The 21,330-nt window shown below is 45.6% G+C and overlaps 1 protein-coding gene and 1 long non-coding RNA gene across 3 annotated transcripts; one reads left to right on the top strand and one right to left on the bottom strand.

The window, feature by feature from the left end:
• Nucleotides 1-3,820: 3,820 nt before the first annotated feature.
• On the bottom strand, nt 3,821-12,555 carry LOC110015430. Of its 2 annotated transcripts, XR_002873740.1 has the most exons (4): nt 12,512-12,555; nt 6,163-6,288; nt 5,918-6,066; nt 3,821-5,808 (listed from the first exon to the last, which is right to left on the bottom strand). It is a non-coding gene; the product is annotated as an uncharacterized LOC110015430 (long non-coding RNA). The 2 variants fall into 2 exon arrangements; XR_002290621.2 differs by lacking the exon at nt 12,512-12,555 and having other exon boundaries at nt 6,163-7,442.
• Nucleotides 8,183-19,815, top strand: LOC101155694 (peptide YY-A). The gene is made up of 6 exons (XM_023957886.1): nt 8,183-8,719; nt 8,898-8,981; nt 15,489-15,625; nt 17,257-17,444; nt 19,111-19,191; nt 19,483-19,815. Exons 4-6 carry the CDS (start codon nt 17,257-17,259, stop codon nt 19,502-19,504), a joined length of 291 nt encoding a protein of 96 aa, XP_023813654.1. The 5' UTR covers nt 8,183-8,719; nt 8,898-8,981; nt 15,489-15,625; the 3' UTR covers nt 19,505-19,815.
• Nucleotides 19,816-21,330: the final 1,515 nt, after the last annotated feature.

Raw genomic sequence — 21,330 nt, 5'->3', positions numbered from 1 at the left:
GGTTCAGTGCATTCCTCACATGCCTGTGGGTTCGCATCATCACCCGTCCTGCGTGTCTTCTGGTTTGCGAGTTTTCTGGAACTCAGCACACTTTGTCCTCTTTCCTTTCTGACTTTGTGGTAGAAAACTCAGACCGCCTCTGACTGCCTGAGCTGCTTCAACTCATCACAAGGGATGAGCAAAAATTCAGGTTTTTTGTTTAGAAATGTTACAAAATGCTTTTTCTGGTTCCTGCATTTGATGTTTACAATGAAAGAGGGATTATTGTTGAAGAGTCACTGCAATGAAGATGGTGTTTTGGGTGATTTATCATGTTCTGCTGACCTTTTTCCCATGATGGAGGACACATATCCATCCGCTTCATGACCTTCTTGATCCTTTTCGGGGTCATGGGGCAGCCAGAGCCTAACCTGGCTGCTGGTGGGCTAAGGCGGGGCACAACCTGGACTGGTCGCCAGCCTGTTGCAGAGCCAGACATTTATAAAGAAAATGAACAAATGTTGTCCTCCATTGGCTGCAGTGACAGCTGGACCTCAGCGTCTCCTGCTCCTCACTAACCTCATGATGTTCTGAGGCGGTCCACTCTTCCACAAGTTCTACATGCGGTTCTGCAGGTCACTTGGGGGTCCGGTCTTCCAGTCTCTGCTTCAGCTGGTCCCAGACCTGCCCTATGGGGTTCAGGTCAGGGGTCATTGCTGGGTCAACCATGAGGCCACGCCCACTTCCTGAAGTCCATCTGTGATACTTCTGGCAGCATGTAGTGGAGCATCATCATCCATGAACAGGAAGTTGGGGTGTTCTGGAGGAATTCTATGATGTCTGAGGTCAGAACCTGCATTGACTGGACCGTCTACAAGAACCAGACTGTTGCTCCTCCTCCACCAAAGAACCCTGGAGACCATGTTGACCTTGGCGTGTCGCTCACCTCGCCTTCTCCAGCTACGCCGACCATCTGTGTGTGAGGTGACCCTCATCATCCGTGAACAGGACGGTAGACCGTTGCTGCATGGTCCAGGTCACATGGTCTGTACTGCAGACGGCGGTGTCTTGGTGTGGGTGGAGTCACCTGCAGCGGTCGTCTGTCAGTCCAGTCAAAGCGGTGGAGTCGGTTCTGAATGGTTCCTCTGGAGCCCCCAGTACCCCTCCCATCTGGTAAACGGGCCTGCAGCTGTGTGGCGTTTGCTGAACCAGGTCAGAGGTCAGAGGTTCTGGTCATGGTGGTGGTCTGTCACGGGGGGGGGGCTCCTCTCCTGGGTTTGTCCCAAACTCTGACAGTAGTTCAGAGTCTTGATCCAAGTCTGCTGATGACACTTGGAGACTCACCAAGTCCCCCTGCAGCACCTGCCTGCCCCCCCCCCCCCCCCCCCCCAACCTGAAGGCGCTGTGGTCGGGTGGAGCTGCTCGCCGTTCAGCGGCGTGTTCATGGCTGTTAGGAGGAGGAGCTTGGAAGGACTTGGTGACTAAATCAGCTGTTTAGACCCACACAATGCTGACTTGATGAAACACTGAGACGCTTTTTCTCCTGGAAGCTTTTGGCTCCAATCAACAACCTGAAGACAGTGAGACCATCATGTCTGTCTGTCACCACAAACAACTGTCCGGAAAACCACATCCACACACTTCTGGCTACATCCTCAACTCCTGAACTCATCCTGAACACACACACACACACACGCACACACACACATATTGTTTTCACACTTTTAGAAATGTGTTCCACTAAACTTTGTAATATTTAAATAAAATCTGAACATGATCTACTAGACTTATTAATAAAATATTAAAATGAAGTTCAATATAATCTAAAAATGAACTGCGACAGCAGTTTTTGTGACCACCAGATGGCGCCAACAAGCAGTGAAGATGTTCAATTGAAGAGCAGGAGCTGTGGGGGCCGAGGTGCTTGATGAAAGCAGATCAGGGTCTTAATTGCTTGTGTTCCCTTTAGGCCCCCCTGGGGGCGCCAGTTAGTGCCTTTAAAAGCTTCCAATGACATTTTTCAAGGAGAAAGATCTTCTGGCATGTCAGAGCAGCTGACAAACAAACAGCAGACTCACATGAAAGGAGTTTTTCCCCAAGAGGATCAGACACCAGAGAGAAAAATGATGAAGGAGGCGAGAGAAGAGCAGCTGGTGGAGAACAACCTGAACTCTTTAAAAGATTAATTTAGCCAAACTCATTAAATGAAGCCACATTCCTGTTGCTCCCTGATGGAAGGATATATTTTGAACATGTCCATGGTCGTCCTTTGTTGGGTTTACTAAAGAATCACAAGAATTTAGGGTTTTCAGACGGCTTGGTGTCCTTTTCATTTGGCAAAGCTAGAACAACGAGCCGCATTTGAGGAAAAAATGACACCAACCAGGATAAAACTGGTTATTTGTCCTGTTATGGGTTGTTAAGGATAATTATAGTAACAATTTCCAAATTAATTCAAGTTTAAAAAAATGGCAGAAATAAAAAAGGCAATAAATCACAGAACAAATGATGTCTTGTTTCGTCTCGCCGCTGCTGCTGTGCTGCATCCTTTGCCCCGCCCTGTCAGTCTTGGTCAGCACCTGCCAGGTGTTCAAGTCCATCACCAGCTGGCAGAGAGAGAGGAGAGAGAGGCCGAGGATCAACAGGGCATGCTGTGCCGTCCCGTGCCGCGCCGTGCCCTCTTGGCGGTCTCATCTGCCTGGCTTTTGAGCTTTCTTTCCTTTTGAATAGTTTAGATTTGGTCGGGCAGCCTCAGCTGCTGACTCTGACCGTCGGTGAGGCTGACTTACGTCATGTTCAGTTCCAATCCCTTTATCTCATTCCTGTGAACCAGCCCAGAAAGAACTTCATTTTGCCTTCCAGGACTCAGGATGTCTTGTTTTCACCAAACTAGGTTCCTTGTTCTCTGGTGTCCATGTCGTCGCGCGTTTTGGTGGCGCTTCCTCTACTGTTGGGGCCGTAACAAAGATGGATGAACTGAGAGTGACCTGAGCAGCCGGATTTACACCAACGGAGGGCAGTGGCAGTGAGACCCAGAGGAGAGGACGGAGTGGGGGATGGTGTCAAAGGTCACTCAGACGGTACACGCACGGCGCCATGTTTACTGTCATTTCACCTCAGTGTGTTTGCCACACATGGAAGTGATCATTACAATACAGTGAATGTTGACAACAGCAGTAGTTTCATTACTAAACGTTTTAAACTGTGTTCATTGGATATCCTCTCTGAGTGGGGAATACGTTTCCTAAACTGGTCTTCAAACAGGCGTGTCGTGAAACTTTAACAAATCTCTGGAAACCCCATAAAACTTCTGAAGGAGAGCAATGTGACGAAGACGAAGCCCAGACTGTAGAGTGCATCCTCTTGATGCTCCGTCTGTCTGCACATCGTAGAGGAAAGCAGCTGAAGGTTGTTCTTGTGTTTGACTTTGCTTTGTTTCATTCACAACTTTCTCATAAAAATGTTTGATAGCTGTGGCAGCTTCCAGCTAGAGATATGTATTTCAAGAAGTTCCGATCTAAGCTTTAATATCTAAAGAATGTGTACGGTGGTACAAAAAGCTCTCCGTGTGCCTCTCATGTGTAAATATGTTGGCGTCTTCTCTTTGTCTGAGAGCGGAAAGTCTCCAACCAGCCAGTGACGACTCAACCAAAGAAAACTAACTTCACCTGTTTGTGCCTTTCCTTAACCAAAACATCAATAAGTATGATTGGATGGAATCAAGGGCTGAACTGCTCAATATGCAATCTAGCAGCATATATATATATATACATATATATAAAATATATGATGTTTTATATATATATATATATATATATATAATTGGCTATAATTGGTTTGAATTGGCTCTAACATCCTTGTAACCCCAGAGGGCCTAAAACAGGTTTAAGGCTCAATCTAACTGTCAAGACATGAAGATGTGTTTAACATGTTGGGCTCTGCATTAATTAAAAAAAGTACTAAAGATCACGGCTGGTCCTCGTGTGATGCTGTGAGGTCTTGCAGCTGTTTTAATTTTGCTTCTTTCATTTTGTGTACGTCTAAGGACTGACAGTTTCCCCCTTTGGGGACCTGAATCAATTGGAAGGAGATGAAAAAGTTACACACCTGATCAATAGACCAATGTGATGAGCTGCAGTTAAGGCCAGTCCTGGTCCTATAGGAGCATGAATACATGCACTTCCTGTGAAAGAGCCAGTTCAATGCATGCAAGGGAGAAGAATCAAATTTAATAGACAAAGATAAAATGTGTATTATAATCCACCCACCCATTAATCCATGCATCCATCCATCCACCCATCTTTTTCCTGCCACCGCAACCCCAGGACCTGGTCGCAGCAGTCTGAGTAAAGATGCCCAGACTTCCCTCGCCCGGCCACTTCCTCCAGCTCCTTTGGGGGGACCCTGAGACGTTCCCAGGCCAGCTGAGAGACTAGCCCATCCTGCTTGTCCTGGGTCTTCTCTGGGACCTCCGCCTAGCGGGAGATCCCGGAACACCTTCCTAAGAAGATGTCCAGGAGGCATCTGGACCAGATACCTGAGGCACATCCACCGGCTCCTCTGAATGTGAAGAGCAGCGGCTCTACTCCGAGCTCTCTCCGGAGCTTCTCACCTTATCTCTAAAGGCCGTGTCACACAGCAGCTACATATGATTTGCTCATTTTCCACGGATGGAATTTCAGCCATCCGTGATCCATACATGGTATGTAAATCATGAGTGTTTCTGGCGTTCGTCATTCATCGATGTGCAACGATGTCTGTCGAGGGTTTCGGCTTACAGGTCTTTATGTGAATTCGGTTTTGAGCTGTTCAAAGTGTTTGGGTGGTTCAGAGTTATGCAGTCCATGCATTGTTTACGTGCATCATACTCAATCGTACGTTATTCTTGCAAGATGCAAATGCCAGACAAAGCTGGCCCAAAAATCGACTGTGACGTTCCCACAGATGAAACACTGAAATGACTTGTGTACACGTATCCACGATGGTACCCACATGCTTGGCGGTAGCTTGGCACAACGTACATATCAAAGGTGTCGCAGCAGAGGATTACCATAACCACTTCGACCCCTGCATTCCAAAGGAGCCTCAACTCTGACCAGATAATGCAGGTGAATAGGAAATCCCAACCCACAAGATCCAAGCTGGGGAGGAAGAAGAAGGTCAAATCTACCTGCGCCTGATCCAGAGAAGCAGCAGTCCACTCCAGAGCCTAAATCAACATCTTCCTCACACCCTGGCCCTCATGTTGAAGCTATTGGTGATAGTGAACGTGACCAGCATACAACAAACAGAGCATGTCCAGCCCCCTCCCCTACAACCAACCCAAGGTTAGGGCAAGGCCAAGCCGACCTGGGCAGCAGCTGGAGAACCAAAAGCGCGTCAGGACCACAGCCTCACACAGGAGCAGGACGAAGATCTTGTGGATGAGGGAGAACGAGGGAGTCTGAAGGAGGTGACACAGGTTGTATAAGACCAGGAGAACTCTGTGGGCTCTCATGGCTGAGCAGTTTGGTGTAACCATCGAGTTCTGGTGGAAAACAGTGAAAGACTGGTGTGTGAGGCTGATGAAGGAAGGAGCTAACAGACCGTGAGCTTTGGATTGTGGACCACGACAGATACCCACCGAGGGACAGAGCCAGCCCATGTACCACCTTCAGCGGCACAGGCCACTCACCCAGCCACAACCTGAGCCCCGTCCGCTGGATTCTGACACAGTCTTCACAGTAGCCCGCTGCAGAGGAAGAGCAGTCACTGGAGTGCCTCGAGTCCATCGCTGCCCGCCTTGCCTGTGTAGCAGGAGAAGCAGGACCACTCACAGAGGTCCATGGGCTGAAGGAGAGAGACACAGAAGCAGGTGAGGATGATCTCATGAGGGCGCTGCTGGACAGCATCAATGCTAACACTGGCCACCAGTCTCAGGGCAGGAGCCCTTCATCACCTATGTCCAGGATGCCCTGAGGACTCTCCCTGGCTATCAGTACCAGTTGGTCAGGGCCAAATTCACGTCCTTCCTCCACAGCCTCACCCCGACTGCTGACAGACCTCCACAACCACAGTCCCTCCACACTCCTCCAGCTCCAGTAGATGCTGATAAGGAGCAATAATTGGAAATGTGTTGGGTTAAAACAACCTACAACATCATAACAAATCAAAAAGGAAAGAAAGACAAACAGAACAAGGTACCTTTACGAGGAGAGCAGACAGAGATCTACCCACTAAACAATCTCTCTCCACTCTGGTGCAGATTCTGCTGCCTCCTCTCTTAATAAATTGTTTTGGGTTGTCCCTAAGTTACACATGCGCTGAGCTCTAAGGAGGGAAACAGATAAAAACACAGCTGCAGCGCTATCAGAAACATTAATTGCAACATGTCCATACTTCCACAGTCTTCTCACATCATCTCCGGACCTGCAAAGCTTTTTTTCACAGATAAACTAACACAGAGCGTCCTTCGCTTCATTAGACACAGCTAACACAGCTTCTCAGGAGAATGCTAAAAAGATGCAAAGAGAAACATTTTCTCCCAAGGGTGTCACCTTCACCTTCCTTTGAAACAAATTCGGACACACATATACTTTTGCAAACATGATTAAAGCACCTATATATATATAGCTAGGTGATGCATAAAATAAGCAAATATGAGATAACCAACAAAATGACACTTTGATTTTTGTTCAGAAGTACTTTAGTAGTACAAAAGCATAACATGCTGCCACTGGGAAACGTGAACAATTAATTTAAAAAGGTTTATTTAATAGAACCAAAGCAAAAATGCAAAAACAAGACTCTAATGTATACAAAGATGTCTAATATAAGATGAGTTGTCAAAGTTTTCTTGGACAATTTATGCATCTGTCCACATACACCAGTAAGTAAATCCAATTTTAATTATATTCATATGAATATAGTTATTCATCGGTGGTACGTGCATTAAAAGTATATTAGACATACCTGGAACGGTCGTGGAAAGCCTCAAATTTGGGTTTGTATCTCACAAGGATCACACATATGAACTACGTAAAATACACGTAAACTGCAAAATTCTCAGCCGACCAAAAATTGTGAACAGCTCCGAACCGAATTCACGTAAAGACCCATCAGCCGAAAACCCTTGACGGACATCTGCCAACGCAAGAATGCTGGCAAGAGCTGGTGTTCTGGAAGGTTTCAAAACTCAATCGTCTCTGTTGTGTTCATGCTTTGCAGAATTATAATTCAATGAAGGGCAGCAATGTGTCAATCTTGTTGATTTGAAAATATCACCCACAATTTTACAAAATGAGAATCATTTTTATTTCCAGCAGGGTTTTTCTTTCTTCCTTTCTTTCTCTGTTTGTTCTTTAAGGAAAATAAATATTTGTGTCTTTTCTGATTGGTTGATGATCACCGTTTATTAAAAAGCTTCTCAAAACAACGTCTACAGTGATCCCTCGCTGTAACGCAGGAGAGCTCCACCTGCTGTGACACGACCTGTGTGGAGGCTCCTGAGGAAGACTGGGAAAGAGGGCAATCCAGAGATCCTGACCTCCAACGGCTGTGCCTGTGGAAGCTCCAACGCCAAACTTGACCTGAGGTTGTTGGAACAACCCTGAAGACTTGAAACTGCTGCTCAAATTGTGGAACAGGACTGAGTTGTGCAATGAAGTGCTGGGGAGCTGTGTATTATATGGGGAGAACCTCGGGGAGGGAAGTTCTAGTCTGTCATTCCCTGAAGTGGCGCTAGAGAAATGTGGGCCACCTGCCACCAGGAAATGGGTCACTCCAGTAGTGACTGGGCTCTATCCGTCCTGCAGCACCGGTGCTTTTGGCCACAGACGATGAAAGACATGAAAGATCAGACCAGCACCTGCCCTCAGTGCATTAATGCAAAGCACGGGCCTGAGATGAGTGCATCGTTGGTTTCCATCAAGACCTCGTACCCCTTCAAGATAGTGGGGTTGGACTATTTGTCTCGGTGCCAGCCTGATGACAGATGACTCTACATCCTAGACTTGACTGCGTTTTTCCAAATATGTCCAAGCAGTTCCATTGAAAGACCAGTCTGCAGCAACAGCGTGAATGGTGTATGATTACTGGATAGAGGAACTTGGTTTCCCAGAAAGAATCCTGACTGATTGAGGAGCAGCATTTGATTCCTCATTATTTAAAAGAACTGTGGCTCTTTTATGAATGCAGGGAGAGTCGAACAGCTGCCTACTGCCTCCATGTAAGCTGAGCACAGACAGTGGGCTGAGCACTTAACAGCTCTGGTACAGGCCAACAGCAATGCTGTACATGGTACCAGTGGGTTCACCCCACACTGTGGTGTTTGGAAGGCTGCTTGACTATTAATGGGTCACTTGAGCCACTTGTAACAGGCTCTCAGAGCCGGCACTGGGTGCATCACCTGACCCTCCTGGAGCACTTGTGGCTGTTGATGGAAGCTGTGAACCCCTGCGTTGGTATGGGAGGTCCAACTTAGGTGGACCTCCTATAAGGAATGAACCAGAAAAATGCTCAAGATGACCTGTGACAGGGGGCAATTAACCTAGAGTCACAAGTTAATTGAACTCAGATTCTATCAGTTTGTTTTCAGTGTTTTTCCTTTGTTTCTGTGTTTTGCATGTTTGCCACTGACTGACTGGAGATCATTGCACAGCGTTCCTCACACCAATATTTAAGGAGCGGCTCCAACAGAAAACAGGACAGCATGTGGCTGCAAGAGTCATGCAGCGAACTGCCACCACAAAGCCAGAGGCAGGTGAGACAGAAGGCGCCAACTGCACGGAGGAGCGCCTGAGTGACCCGTGAGCCACACAGAGAAACCAGGGAAGGACCCTCATTCCTCCTGGTGTGCTCGGGGGTTACAAGGAGAGCACCTGCAGAGGGAACTACCTTGTTTGTGTTTTTTCATCTGCACGCCCTCTCTTGTGTGACAGGACCTGGATGTGCCCCCATCGGATGGACTCTTATATGAAGGACATTTAGATGGACTTGCTTATATACTTTAGAAAAGCCCTCAGGTCAGTTTTAATGAGTTTTTTTAGTGTTTAATGAATCAATGGTGTTTTACCTTAAGGGTTTTACACAGCGTGGACTACTACCACTGTGTGACACTTGTCTCATCATTGGAAATGTTGACATTTTTCCCCTAGTTTCTAAATCATTCTCAATCCTCTCTCACAGTCTGCTGGGTTCTAGAGCTGACGTCAACATCTAGGCTCTGGCTGATAGAACACGACCAATTAGACTCACTGTCAATTGAGTAAAACTAATCTAAATGTGTGTGTGTGTGTTTGTGTGTGTGTGCACGTGAGGGTGTGGATGTGTGCGGGTGTGTGGTGGGGGGGCAGGTAGGGAGGCAGGGAGGTAGCAGGTGCAAAGTGTAGACAGGCTCGGATCCCTCGACATTGCCCTGCAAACACATTACTGAGAAATGACTGCACATTTTCCGTGGTGACAGTCATGATGATGATGAATCACTAAACCTGGTTTGTCCCCGAAGAGACTTCCTGGGGCAATTACTTAATTCTGGAGGGCAGAAAGCAGTGTTTGGAGTAGACTTTAGTTGTCATGTGGGTGAGAAACCGGGGTGAGAAAGGAAGTAATGGAGATGTTGTTAAGGACGGGAATACGGACGGACAGATGGCGGTGGAATTTGCTTAAAAAAATGTCAGTGTGAAGAGGCTGCTTGTGGAATGACTAATGGCGGAGGACACACACATTGACCACGGGGAGGGGGAATGTCAAACCTCGTCATTCCAACATGTCTGCTCTTCATCAGGTAATCATCGTAGAAAATAATAATAATGGGGATGTGTTGACAAAGCCGGAGTCTAGGCTCACACATCTGGAAAATTCAAGCAGACCCCATCAGGACTTAAATTTATGCTCTAAGTTTATTTTTCTGAACAATTCATCTACTATCTACAATTCAACTAATCCATAACACAGTCAGAATGACCCCCCCCCCATAAATAATTAATGAGGATAATGGGACAGCTGATCCTGATTCCTCTTCAGTCCTTAATGACCTCATTACCTTCATGGACAATAAACACGTCTGCAGAGCTACATTCATAGTTGCGCCCAAGGTGTTTGACTCAGTAAATCAGTCAGTCCTCTTGCAGAGGCTCTCCAGCATTGGCCTGTCCGGACGTTGCATCAAATGGTTTGCCAGCCATCTCAATAACTGTGCACAACGAGTAAAGTCTGAAAACTTCACATCAGACCCTCTTGTCATCTCGCAGGGTGTGCCACAAGGGTCCATGTTGGGCCTGACCTTGTTCTCCATTTACAGAAATGATGCGACCAAAGCTATCGGGGCTTCTCTGATACATCTCTACGCTGATGATACCATCATTTACTCATCTGGCCCTTCACTTCACTCTGCAGCATCCACCCTCCAACTCAGCCTTATCTTTGTCAAGAAGTCTTTTCCATGCCCTCAACTCCGACAAGACTACATGCATGCTATTCAACCGGAAGAATAGTGTCGCCTGTTACTAGAGATCACCAGTGTGGACGGCTCAGTGTGGAGTTTGTCCGCTCCTACAAACACCTTTGTCTCTAGCTGGACTCTTCACTTTCTTTCATTTCTTACATCAGCACCCTGAAGGCTAAAGTCAAAGCCTGCCCGGGGTTCTTCTATTATAACAAGGCTTCATTCACAAACTCTGCCAAATACTCTGATGACCATACTCCCTCTGTGTGATTATGATTTGATCTATGAAATGGGCTCTCAACAGTTTGACATTCTTTATCACTCAGATATCCGTGTTGCCATTGGTGCACATTTTTCTCTATGAACTGTACAAACTGAAGGGTTGGTCCTTACTTCCACACCAGATGACATCATCACCGGCTTCTCTGTCATTCACAAATCTCTTTTGGGGAAGACGCCACCATACCTCTCCAGCCTCCTGCATCGTACCAACTACCATCTGAATTGCATTATCATTTCTATTTCCAGGGTCTGCACAGGTTAGAATTCCTTACATTTTGCAGCAGCAAATGACTGGAACTCTCTCCAAAACTCCCTCAGACGTGCCGTTTTCCCATCTCACCATTTGTTTAAGCTGCTAGAGCCTCTATTTGACTGCTGTGCTTGTTTATCCTTTCCCCTCGCTTGTTGTCTGTATGGGCCATTTTAATGTCACTGTCAGTATTGCTTGAATTAGTGTGTTTTCCATGGGTTAATATGTGTTGTTCTATATGTGTATTTTTGTTTTGCTGGCTTTACTTTGGCGGGGCCTTCTTGCCAAGTCTTCAATGCAAACAAGAATTTCAATAAAGAAAATAAAATTCAGAAGGCTATAAATTTAAGGGAGGGAAATTCAATGCAGGAGTTGTGTATGTGTGCACACAGGCATTGACAAAACATTGACAAAGCTTTGCCTCACTTTCTCAGTTCATGGCTGATATTGTCGTTCATCTTTGATGCTGATGACTGCTGATCAGTTTAGCTGCCAGACTGTGTTGTAATCCTGTCAGAGTAAAGATCGCACAACTGCACACCTACTTGTGTGTCTGTTTGTGTGCGTGCTTATGTGTCTGTGTGCTTGTGTGTGTGTGTGTGTGTTTGTGTGTGTGTGTGTCCGTGTGTGTGTGTTTGTGTGTCTGTCTGTTGGGGCGATGCTAAATTGTGCAGTGACAGGCTGAGGGGCTGTTGGGTTTTATCGGTGCTGTGTAAATGCGTCCTGCCACTCTTCCTTCCCGCTTTCCCAGATTCTAACCTTTGAAATGCGGCTGTAGATACGATCAGACGTGAACATGCAGGTTTTTCTGATGCAAACCTGTTTGTTCTGAACTGGACTCTGATTATCACCTCAGATTTGTTGCTACGTCTCATTTGATGTGACGGTCTCAGTCTTTAGTTTGCAGAACTTTACCGATCCACTGGAGAGTTTAAGACAATTTAAACAAACTCCAAGTCAACATAATATTGCAATTACACCAAAAGCTCTTTGTTATGCTTTTGAAAGATGGTTTTACTCTGTGAAGAACTTCATGTTGTTTAGGATATTCAACAGCTTTGTAAATAAAGTTTTATTTAAAGAGTATAAATTGCATAGATTGTGTAAACACAGGTACAAACCAATGATCTGTTAAAAGTCAAAGGAAAAAATACATAGAGGCTGTGTCTGAATTCCCACCCTAGCAGTGCAGCCCTATGTAGTGCCCTGGATACCACGCTCACTACTTTTTTTTATGACGTCATCGATTTCATGAAGTTGAAATCTAAATAATATGAGGGTTTTGCGACGATTATTTGAGTCCACGGTCTTCTGAAAATAAAAACGTTGATGGTTTATTAAAAAATACACTTAAATACATTTTTTTGACAAAAATTGTTGCACCCAATGCATTGTGGACTATATTAGCTGATATAGTGAACGTCAATGCACACTGGTTTTTCACAGAGACTTCTGGGAAATTTCTAAGACACTGGATTTAGGATTGTAGATTTGGACAGCACTAGAAAATGGTGAACCCCAAAGAGTGAGTAGTGATGGAGAGCGGGTAAATAATGGGAAATAAACCTGAGGCTTACCTCCGTGCCAACAGTCCCGCCCACATCTCAGAGGTGAATTTCTAATAAACTCCTGCCGGTCTGCAGAAACTAGGTCCTAGAAAACAACAGAGGTTTCAGATTTAGGCTAAAAACATCATCATCATCATTAAAAGACCACCGAGGACGCTTTGAAAACAGATCCATGGATGATCGGATTAGGATTTATCCTGAGGGCATTTCTTCATGTTTATGCTCTGTTTGACATCTGTCTTATTATGATTTAGCCCCAAGGTGGGGGTAGGGTTTGCCGGCTTGGTCTGGGTGGCTGGGGTCCAACATGTCAAAGCTGTGGAGTGGACTCTGTTGCTGTACCGGTTGGGGGGGGGGGCACTGTGGTGATGTTCCTACAGCTGAGCTGCTCCAAATCCTGTTTCCCCACCAGAACCAAGCCTCAAGTTTCTTTAACGTTACTTTCATGAGAAGGATTTATTGTGTGTGGGGTTAAGGGATGTGTTAGTTAACGGTAGCGGTGGTGGTGGTGGGGAGGGGGGGGTTAGATTTGGTGTCTGTGTTTTTGTTTTTAATTGTAATGCGCTTTGAGTTGCACAAAGTATGACAAGCACTTTTTATAAAGTTGAATGATTTGATGTCTTTAGTGAACGAACACACATCCCTGCTTCAGCTTCAGTCCATAGGAATTGCTTCTGATTGGACGTCTTTGTTTGCATCACATGTCCATCAAAAGCCAAAGACAGTAGAGACACAACAGGAATAGAAACTGATGTTTGACAGAAATGGATTCGATTTTATACAGTTTTACCAACTACAACTTGCTGGTATCTGTGGTTTAAACCAGTACTGCTGGGACTCTCATGACTACATCCATTTTTTGATACAAATCTGTATCCCTTTATATCTGTAGCCTGCAGCCTTCACAGGAATCCACATTTTGTACAGGGCAAAGGAGAATCCCCCCAAGAAGTGCTTTTGAGCAATCACATTGCTTCTGCTGTGCAGAGCAGTCAGCTGACACCAAACAGATGCACTGATGAGAAACCGTGACTCAAACTGGCCCAGTGGAGGAGGAAGGCCAACCGCAACAATACTGTGCAGCTCTCGACTGTGAGGCCAGACGTTTTCTGCAGAAACAGAAGAGTCTCTGGAATCGGCCCCGCCTTCTTTTCATGCAACGTCCGTGCGTTCAAGGTGGTTTTATCACACATTAACTAAAAGAGTGAAAAGAAAAATATAAACATCTTGACAAGCCGTGTTGTCATTGCTTTAAGGTGATGGATGATGACTGAGTAGTTTTACAGAATCAGGTGGAAGGCCAAGATTATTGGTTAAATGCTATAAAGTATTCAACCAATCATTGTTTTCCTGTTTTTCTTTCTTTATTCTAGTTTCTTCCTCCATTTTTTGCCACTTAACTTCTACAATGTTTCAACTATTTTATCCATCCAATTATTCAAATGTTCACCTCTTTCAGTTTTTTCCAGCTCTGACTTTTGCTCCTTCAAATCCTTGAACTTTTCCAGATATTCCAGGATTTCTGCCTCCATTAAACACATGGGGAATCCTTGGAGCAGAAGCTCGCTGGTTCGATACCCAGCTCTGGCATTTTTCACAAACATATATCTTTGTTATTTTGCTGTTTTCACTTTATGGTCAACTTTGATCATTTTATTCATTGCTTTATTCTTTGCTAATTATTACCCCAAGGTTTCATTTTCATATAGCATTCAATCCTGCATGTTTCTCTGCAAATGAAGCTTCTTCTAGTTTTAAGTGTTTTTTCAATTAATTTTTTTTTCAATCTTAATTTCTTAAAGTTGTGTCGAGATGTTCCAGAACGTCAACGTCAGGATTACAAATTACTTGCATCTTTTGAAAACATTTAGAACAAAAGTCCAAATTAAGTCAACTGAAATATTTTTCACAGACAAGAACTCAGCGAGCTTCTGCACCAAGGATCCCCCATTTATTTCAATGGAGGCAGAAATCCTGGAAATCTTGGAAAAGTTCAAGGATTTGAAGAACCAAAAGTCACAGCTGGAAAAAGCTGGAAGAGCATTTGAACATTTGAATAGTTGGATGGATAAAGAAGAAATAGAAACAGGAAAACAGGGATTGGTTGAAGGTTTTCTAGAATTCTCCAATAAGGTACAGAACTGAAGGACACAAAACAATACTAAACATGCAGAGAGTTCCATTAATTCAGTGTGACTAATCAGCAAAGTGCAGGCAGCTGTGACACAGGTGAAGGGGAGGAGTCAAAGCAGCCTGCACACAAACCCAAGAAAAGACAGAACGTGAAGAAAACCAAATATTCATAACAATAATAGCAGTGACCTGCCTCTAACGTAAAGGATTAAGGTTACAGTCACATTACAGACACACACTCACAACAGATAAATAAAGTCATCAATCAATAGTTTGGTTTGTTTCCGTCACATTTTATCCTCTATTCCCAGCTCCTGAAGAGTAAAGGTGGGGTTCACCCAGCTGGACAGTTGGACAGTCCATCACAGGGTCTCACACACACACACAACAACACACAATCATATCTAGGGGACCATTTGAAATCACCAGTTTACCTACCAAGCCTGTTTTTGGACTGTGGAAGGAAGGGGACGATGGAGGGGAACATGGAAACTCCACAAAGGTCCCTGCAGGATTTGAACCAGGACCTTCTGCTGTGAGACAAGAATGCTAGACAAAAACCCAAGTCAGTCAAAGCTGACCAGCAAGAGAGATGGAGAAGAAATCAAAGAAATGTTGAGCTGAATCTGCAGATTTTCACGTCAAAGTAACGTTTTGCATCACCTCATAACTAATAAAGCACTGTCTGTCTGTCCGTCCGTCCATCTGTCCATCTGTCAAAGTTTCAGTATGAGAGATCTAGCCACATTTTTGAAATACTTTGTTTTCAGTTTGTTGAAAATGTCATCTTTGCCTTCATCAGAAGAAACCCGCCTCAGTGGCTCATGACGCATCCTCCCGTCTCCCTCCTCAGCACCATCTGACGCACCCCCACAACACCCGTGTGCGACTCCTCCCTCCTCTGCCGGCTATAAATCACCGAGTTACGAGCCGAAGTGAAGAAACCGACTCACTGCCAGCTGCTGGAAACCACCTGTGTCTCTGACTAAAGTAAGTCGTGTTTGAAACTTTCTTTGTCATATTTTAAGAGGCGTCCTTCATCACGTTGCTCTGCTTCTGTCATACCTGCACGTCTGCTGTCATGGTATGTGTGATGAGTTTGCAGCTTTAAGCGTGTGTGAAGGAGCCGGATCTCACCTGAAAATCCTCAGAGCGCATGTTGGGCTTTGTGAGGCGCGCAGCTGCAGCTCCTCACAATGGAAGTTAAAGAAATAATAGCCATTTTAGATCATTTATCGCTAGAAAAAGTCACTTAAGTTGTGTTCTGTGAATCAAATAATCAATCAATAAATGTTTTAGATAAAGTAAATGTGTTAAAACCATTATTCTCAGGTAATCCCCTTTTTTAGTAAGGGATTATGCCCGGTAAAGTGTCAGAAATTAACAATTGAAACGGAGGCCCCCGCCTCAGACGGTTGCTCCCGCTAAGTGCATTAATTTCTGATCATGGACGCCTGGTCCGGCATTATCCCACTCATGGTAAGTGATCATGGTATTTATACCATGGTCAGTTACCAAAGAAATAAACTTTGAATATTAAAAATATTATATTCTCATTATTCTTTCCAGTTTAAATCCCTTTTTTTTTCACAACAAGCGGACTATTAGTGGCGTGGTGTGGCCCGTTGTCATGGTAACGGCTGGCTGGCACCGACCTCAACTGCAGCGGCAAAGGAAAGCGACATCTATGCTGATGATCACGATGTGTTAAATAAAGCATCATATCAGAGAGAAAGTTCTCCTCTAACTGCTTGTTTTTGTCCAGATGATGAAGACAAAGTTTGTTTTAAAGAAGTGATACCGAGTGATAATGAAGTGATACCGCAGTGATACCGAACATTTAAGTTATGTGACCGGAACTACTTTTTCAGGTGTCCGTGCTCATTATCACGCAGCCAATCACAATCCAGCATTCACCCAGACTAAATTCATGAAATGGATGTTGATGGAAGACTGGCTGCTTGAGTCTGTAGACTCTGTAGCCTGGAATGAGGTTCTGAGTGACGTGGAACCACTGACCCATTGGATCCAAGACCACAGAACTCAAAAAGGATTTGGGTTGCTGAGCCTCTAAGGGGGTTTTCAATAATAAAGGCTGCTAGAGAGCAGGGGCAGGAGACGCTTGCAGCACCTCCCCTTGTTTTGGGAACGTCTGAAAAGTGCTGATGAAGAGCTCAGAGCTGAAGCTAAAGGATGTTTAGCTTGTTGTTTACCGTTTGACTCCCGACTGAACCCTGGAAAACAACCGGCTGCCGCCTTCAGCAGAGGTGCTTCACCTTTTTTGGTTAAGAGGGGGTCAGAATCCAAGCCTGGAGGACCGGTGTCCAACATGTTTTCTAACCAACTTGCCATTGAAGCTCCTTATTGGCTAATCCCACCTGATCCAGGTAATCAGCAGCAGGTGAGGCAGGATTTCTGGGAAGTCGGCCCTCGAGGCCTCGAGACCCCTGCCCTAAACTGACCCAAGTCAGAGCTTTTCTGGTGTTTTTCACTAAAGAAGGATGGGTGACATGTCTACTAACAATATTTAATAATCATTTAAGCTCTTTTTTTTTCTGTGCTCATGTCCAAAGCGTGTCCACTCACCAAACGTCCTTCTGCGCCTCGCCGTTCTGTTCCAGATGGCCCTGATGCTGAAGCCGTGGACGGTGATGATCGCCATCTTCCTGTGTGTGCTCGTGTGTCTGGGAGTGCTGGCAGACGCCTATCCCCCCAAGCCAGAAAACCCCGGTGACGATGCGCCCCCCGAAGAGCTGGCCAAGTACTACACTGCTCTGAGACACTACATCAACCTGATCACCCGACAGAGGTTTGTCCACCACAACCACACACTCCTGCAGCTACAGGCAGCAACACACAGGGTTTTCCTGCTGTCCACTGCTGTGAATGACAGGAAACATGAAGACGCTCTCTGAGAAAACTAAACAGCTGTCTATTCTGACCACACCTCTCTCTCTGAGATCACCAATAAAGGTCTCAAGTTATGAAATAGACTGAAATCCAACCCTAACCCAAATCCACATAGAAGATCTACATGCAACTCACATGAAATAAAAGTCCCGCTCCGATCATCTTCTGTGTTCTGGAGGTCTTTTCATTCTGATGATGTCGTTTTTAGCTAAAACCAAAAAACATGTTCTAGTACAGTGGTTCTGCAGAGCGGCAAAAGTTCATTGGAAATTCATTGTTGGTGCAGAGTAAGCCTGCACTGATTTCCCATCATCCATCTGTTTACACGCTCTCCCGTTAGCTTACAGCCCCTCACACCCCCAACCTAACGTGCATCAAAAACAGCAGCAACGTCAAATCCGTCCATCTGTACAGTTCTGATCCAGATTCCAGCTCAGACCAGGAAAACAAAGACATTCATGGATCTGTTGGTCTGCAGGTGGAGGATCAGAAGGGGGCGGAGCTTGAAGACTTTGGTCCTCTGATTTTAGTTTGTACGTAACAATAAACTCTTTACTAAACTGCATTTTTTAAACTCCTGATTTACAGCGATTTGAATGCAGAAATACTCAGAAACACAGTTTTAATCTTCACCCCACAGCTCTGGGTTGTGGGACTTTTCCAAATGAGTCGTCTGGCAGAACCTGCAGATCAGATTACTGTTTACTGTGGAAAACTCCGGCCTGCAGCTCGATGGTCTGGGAACAATGAAGGATCCTAGATTAAGTTACTGCTCTCTCCTGGCCCCCTCTATTGGCAGCAGAGTGTGTTGTAGCCAATCTGCTTTCAGTCATGAAAGTCAAAGAGCTCATTGATATTTGAATTCCAGGCTGAAGGAAGCCTGTACAGTGTGCCGCTGGTCCACTTATGCCAATTCTTCACATGCAAAACAGGACGTCAGTGGTTTTGGATGCAAATGAAGGCAAATGTACTGACTCCAGACATTATCGATGGCTCTGAGCGGCAAAAGGCCGGAAAGAAATGAGGAACTGGGACAACGATAAGTCAGAGGACAGTAAAAATGATCAACTGTGGAGTTTTTCTTGGCGCCTGTTGAGACAGCCCGTCGGGGGTTGGGGGGACATAAACATAAACTGTGTAATTCTCATCCGACTAAAACTCCTGAACAGCCCAAACAGAATTCATGTGAAGACCCGTCGTTTGAAACCCTCCACGGACATCTGAGCACATCAATGAATGACGAACGCAAGGAACACTCATGAATGACGTAGATCACGCACGTATCATAAAAGACGGACATTTCATACGTGGAAAAGTAGGTAGTGGCTGTGAGACACGGCCTTTAGGGGCATTGGGTTGGCAGGTTTGGTTCTGACAAAGGAAACTGCAAACACAGAACAACCATCCAGGCAGGAACGACGATTGTTCTCTAGGCTCCTCTGAAGCCTATCAGACTGAAGGTCAAGAGCTTTGAGGATCCCGCTCACAGGTTATGCTGTTCATTAGACAGAAAACCATAACGTGAGTGAAGGTCTGCTTGAATAACCCCTCCCCTCACCTGACAGATATGGAAGACGCTCGGCTCAGGAGGACGACGTTCCACAGCTGCTTTTTGATGATGACGCCGGCAGAAGTCAGAGATCCAGGTGAAGACCGTAGGCATAAAGTCTGTTACATAGCCCTGTATCATAATCATTACAAGACATAAGCCAGCATTAGGGATGTGTTTGAAAGCTTTAGTTGGGCTCTCTTCAGACATTCATGATCATTTATAAACTGCAGCATATGAAGTCACTAGTAATACATCTATAAACGCCCTATAAACAGAAAACATGCACCATCAAAGCTTGAAAGCACATTCCACGTCAGTGTTCTTGCCTCACTAGTAGTTTATAATCTTCTTTTAAAGCATTACTCTCTGTTTCTGTGTTTAACAGGTATAACTCCTTCATGTGGTGATTTCCCCATCCATCTACCCCCCCCCCACCACCACCACCCATCGGAAATGGCCTCCCACTCTCTGACCCCCCCAACTCAATGATGAGGCTAGCCCCAGTCTCTCCTGCTTCTTCACATTCAACACATGCCAACACATGAAAGCTGTACATAGTTTATTATCAGCATGAAGGTTTCCTGAGGTCAGAGCAAGACGCTGGAAGAACAAGCCACGGGTTTGTTTGAGCGCTAGCTCCTTTTTCAGGCTGGAGTTTTACTGTTGCTAACGGTAACAAGCGAGGGGAAATAATAAAACTGTCAGATTAAACCATGAAGCTGAGTTTTTCTTTTTAATTTCAGCAGCGGTACAGATCACTGCAGAGGAATGAAATGACTCAAAAAGGGACCAATAAAGGCGTCGGGCATTGCTTAACGCTGTCACACGTTTTAACACGAATGGGGGGCATGTCAGTGTTTTCAGAGGGGGGGGTTCTCAACATCCTGCGCCGTTTCAAAATGCCTCAGATGACAGGAACACAGGTACGGACATGAACATGGACACGAACACGGGTACGAACACGGTTACGAACACGTGCTCGAACACGAGCACCAACACGGGCACGGGTACGGACATGAGCACGAACACGGGTATGAACACAGGCACGAACACGGGCACGGACATGAACACGTGTACGAACACAGACATGGGCAAGAACACCTGCACGAGCACGAACACAAACACGGGCACAGGCATGGGCACGAACACGGGTATTAACACAGGCACGAACACGGTTACGTACATGAACACAGGTACAAACACAAACATGGGCTAGAACACGTGCACGAACACAAACACGGGCACGAACACAAACACGTGCACGAACACAAACACGTGCACAAACGCAAGCACAAACACGGGCACGAACACAGACACTGGTACGAACACGGGCACGGACATGAACACGGGTACGAACACGTTTACAAACACAAGAACAAACATGGGCACGGACATGAACACAGTTACGAACACGGGCACAGACACGAATATGTGCTCGAACACGAGCACAAACACGGGCACGGGTACGGACATGAGCACGAACACGGGTATGAACACAGGCACGAACACGAGCACGGACATGAACACGTGTACGAACACAAACACGTGCACAAACACGGGCACGAACACAAACACGGGCACGAACACAAACACGTGCACGAACACGGTTACAAACACCAACACGAACACAGACACTGGTACAAACAAGGGCACGGGCACGAACATCACAGTGATAAATCACAGTGATGGATCACAGTGACAGATTACAATGATGGATCACAGTGATGGATCAGTGATGGATCACAGTGATGGATCACATTGATGGATCACAGTGACGGACCACAGTGATGGATCACAGTGATGGATCAGTCATGGATCACAGTGATTGATCAGTGATGGATCAGTGATGGACCACAGTGATGGATCACAGTGATGGATCACATTGATGGATCACAGTGACGGACCACAGTGATGGATCACAGTGATTGATCAGTGATGGATCAGTGATGGACCACAGTGATGGATCACAGTGATGGATCACATTGATGGATCACAGTGACGGACCACAGTGATGGATCACAGTGATTGATCAGTGATGGATCACGGTGATGGATCAGTGATGGATCAGTGATGGATCACAGTGATGGATCAGTGATGGATCACAGTGATGGATCACATTGATGGATCACAGTGACGGACCACAGTGATGGATCACAGTGATGGATCAGTGATGGATCACAGTGATTGATCAGTGATGGATCAGTGATGGACCACAGTGATGGATCACAGTGAT

Source organism: Oryzias latipes, chromosome 8, assembly GCF_002234675.1.
Source record: "Oryzias latipes chromosome 8, ASM223467v1".
NCBI classification, from domain to species: Eukaryota; Metazoa; Chordata; class Actinopteri; order Beloniformes; family Adrianichthyidae; genus Oryzias; species Oryzias latipes.
This window is presented reverse-complemented; position numbering and strand designations above follow the sequence as displayed.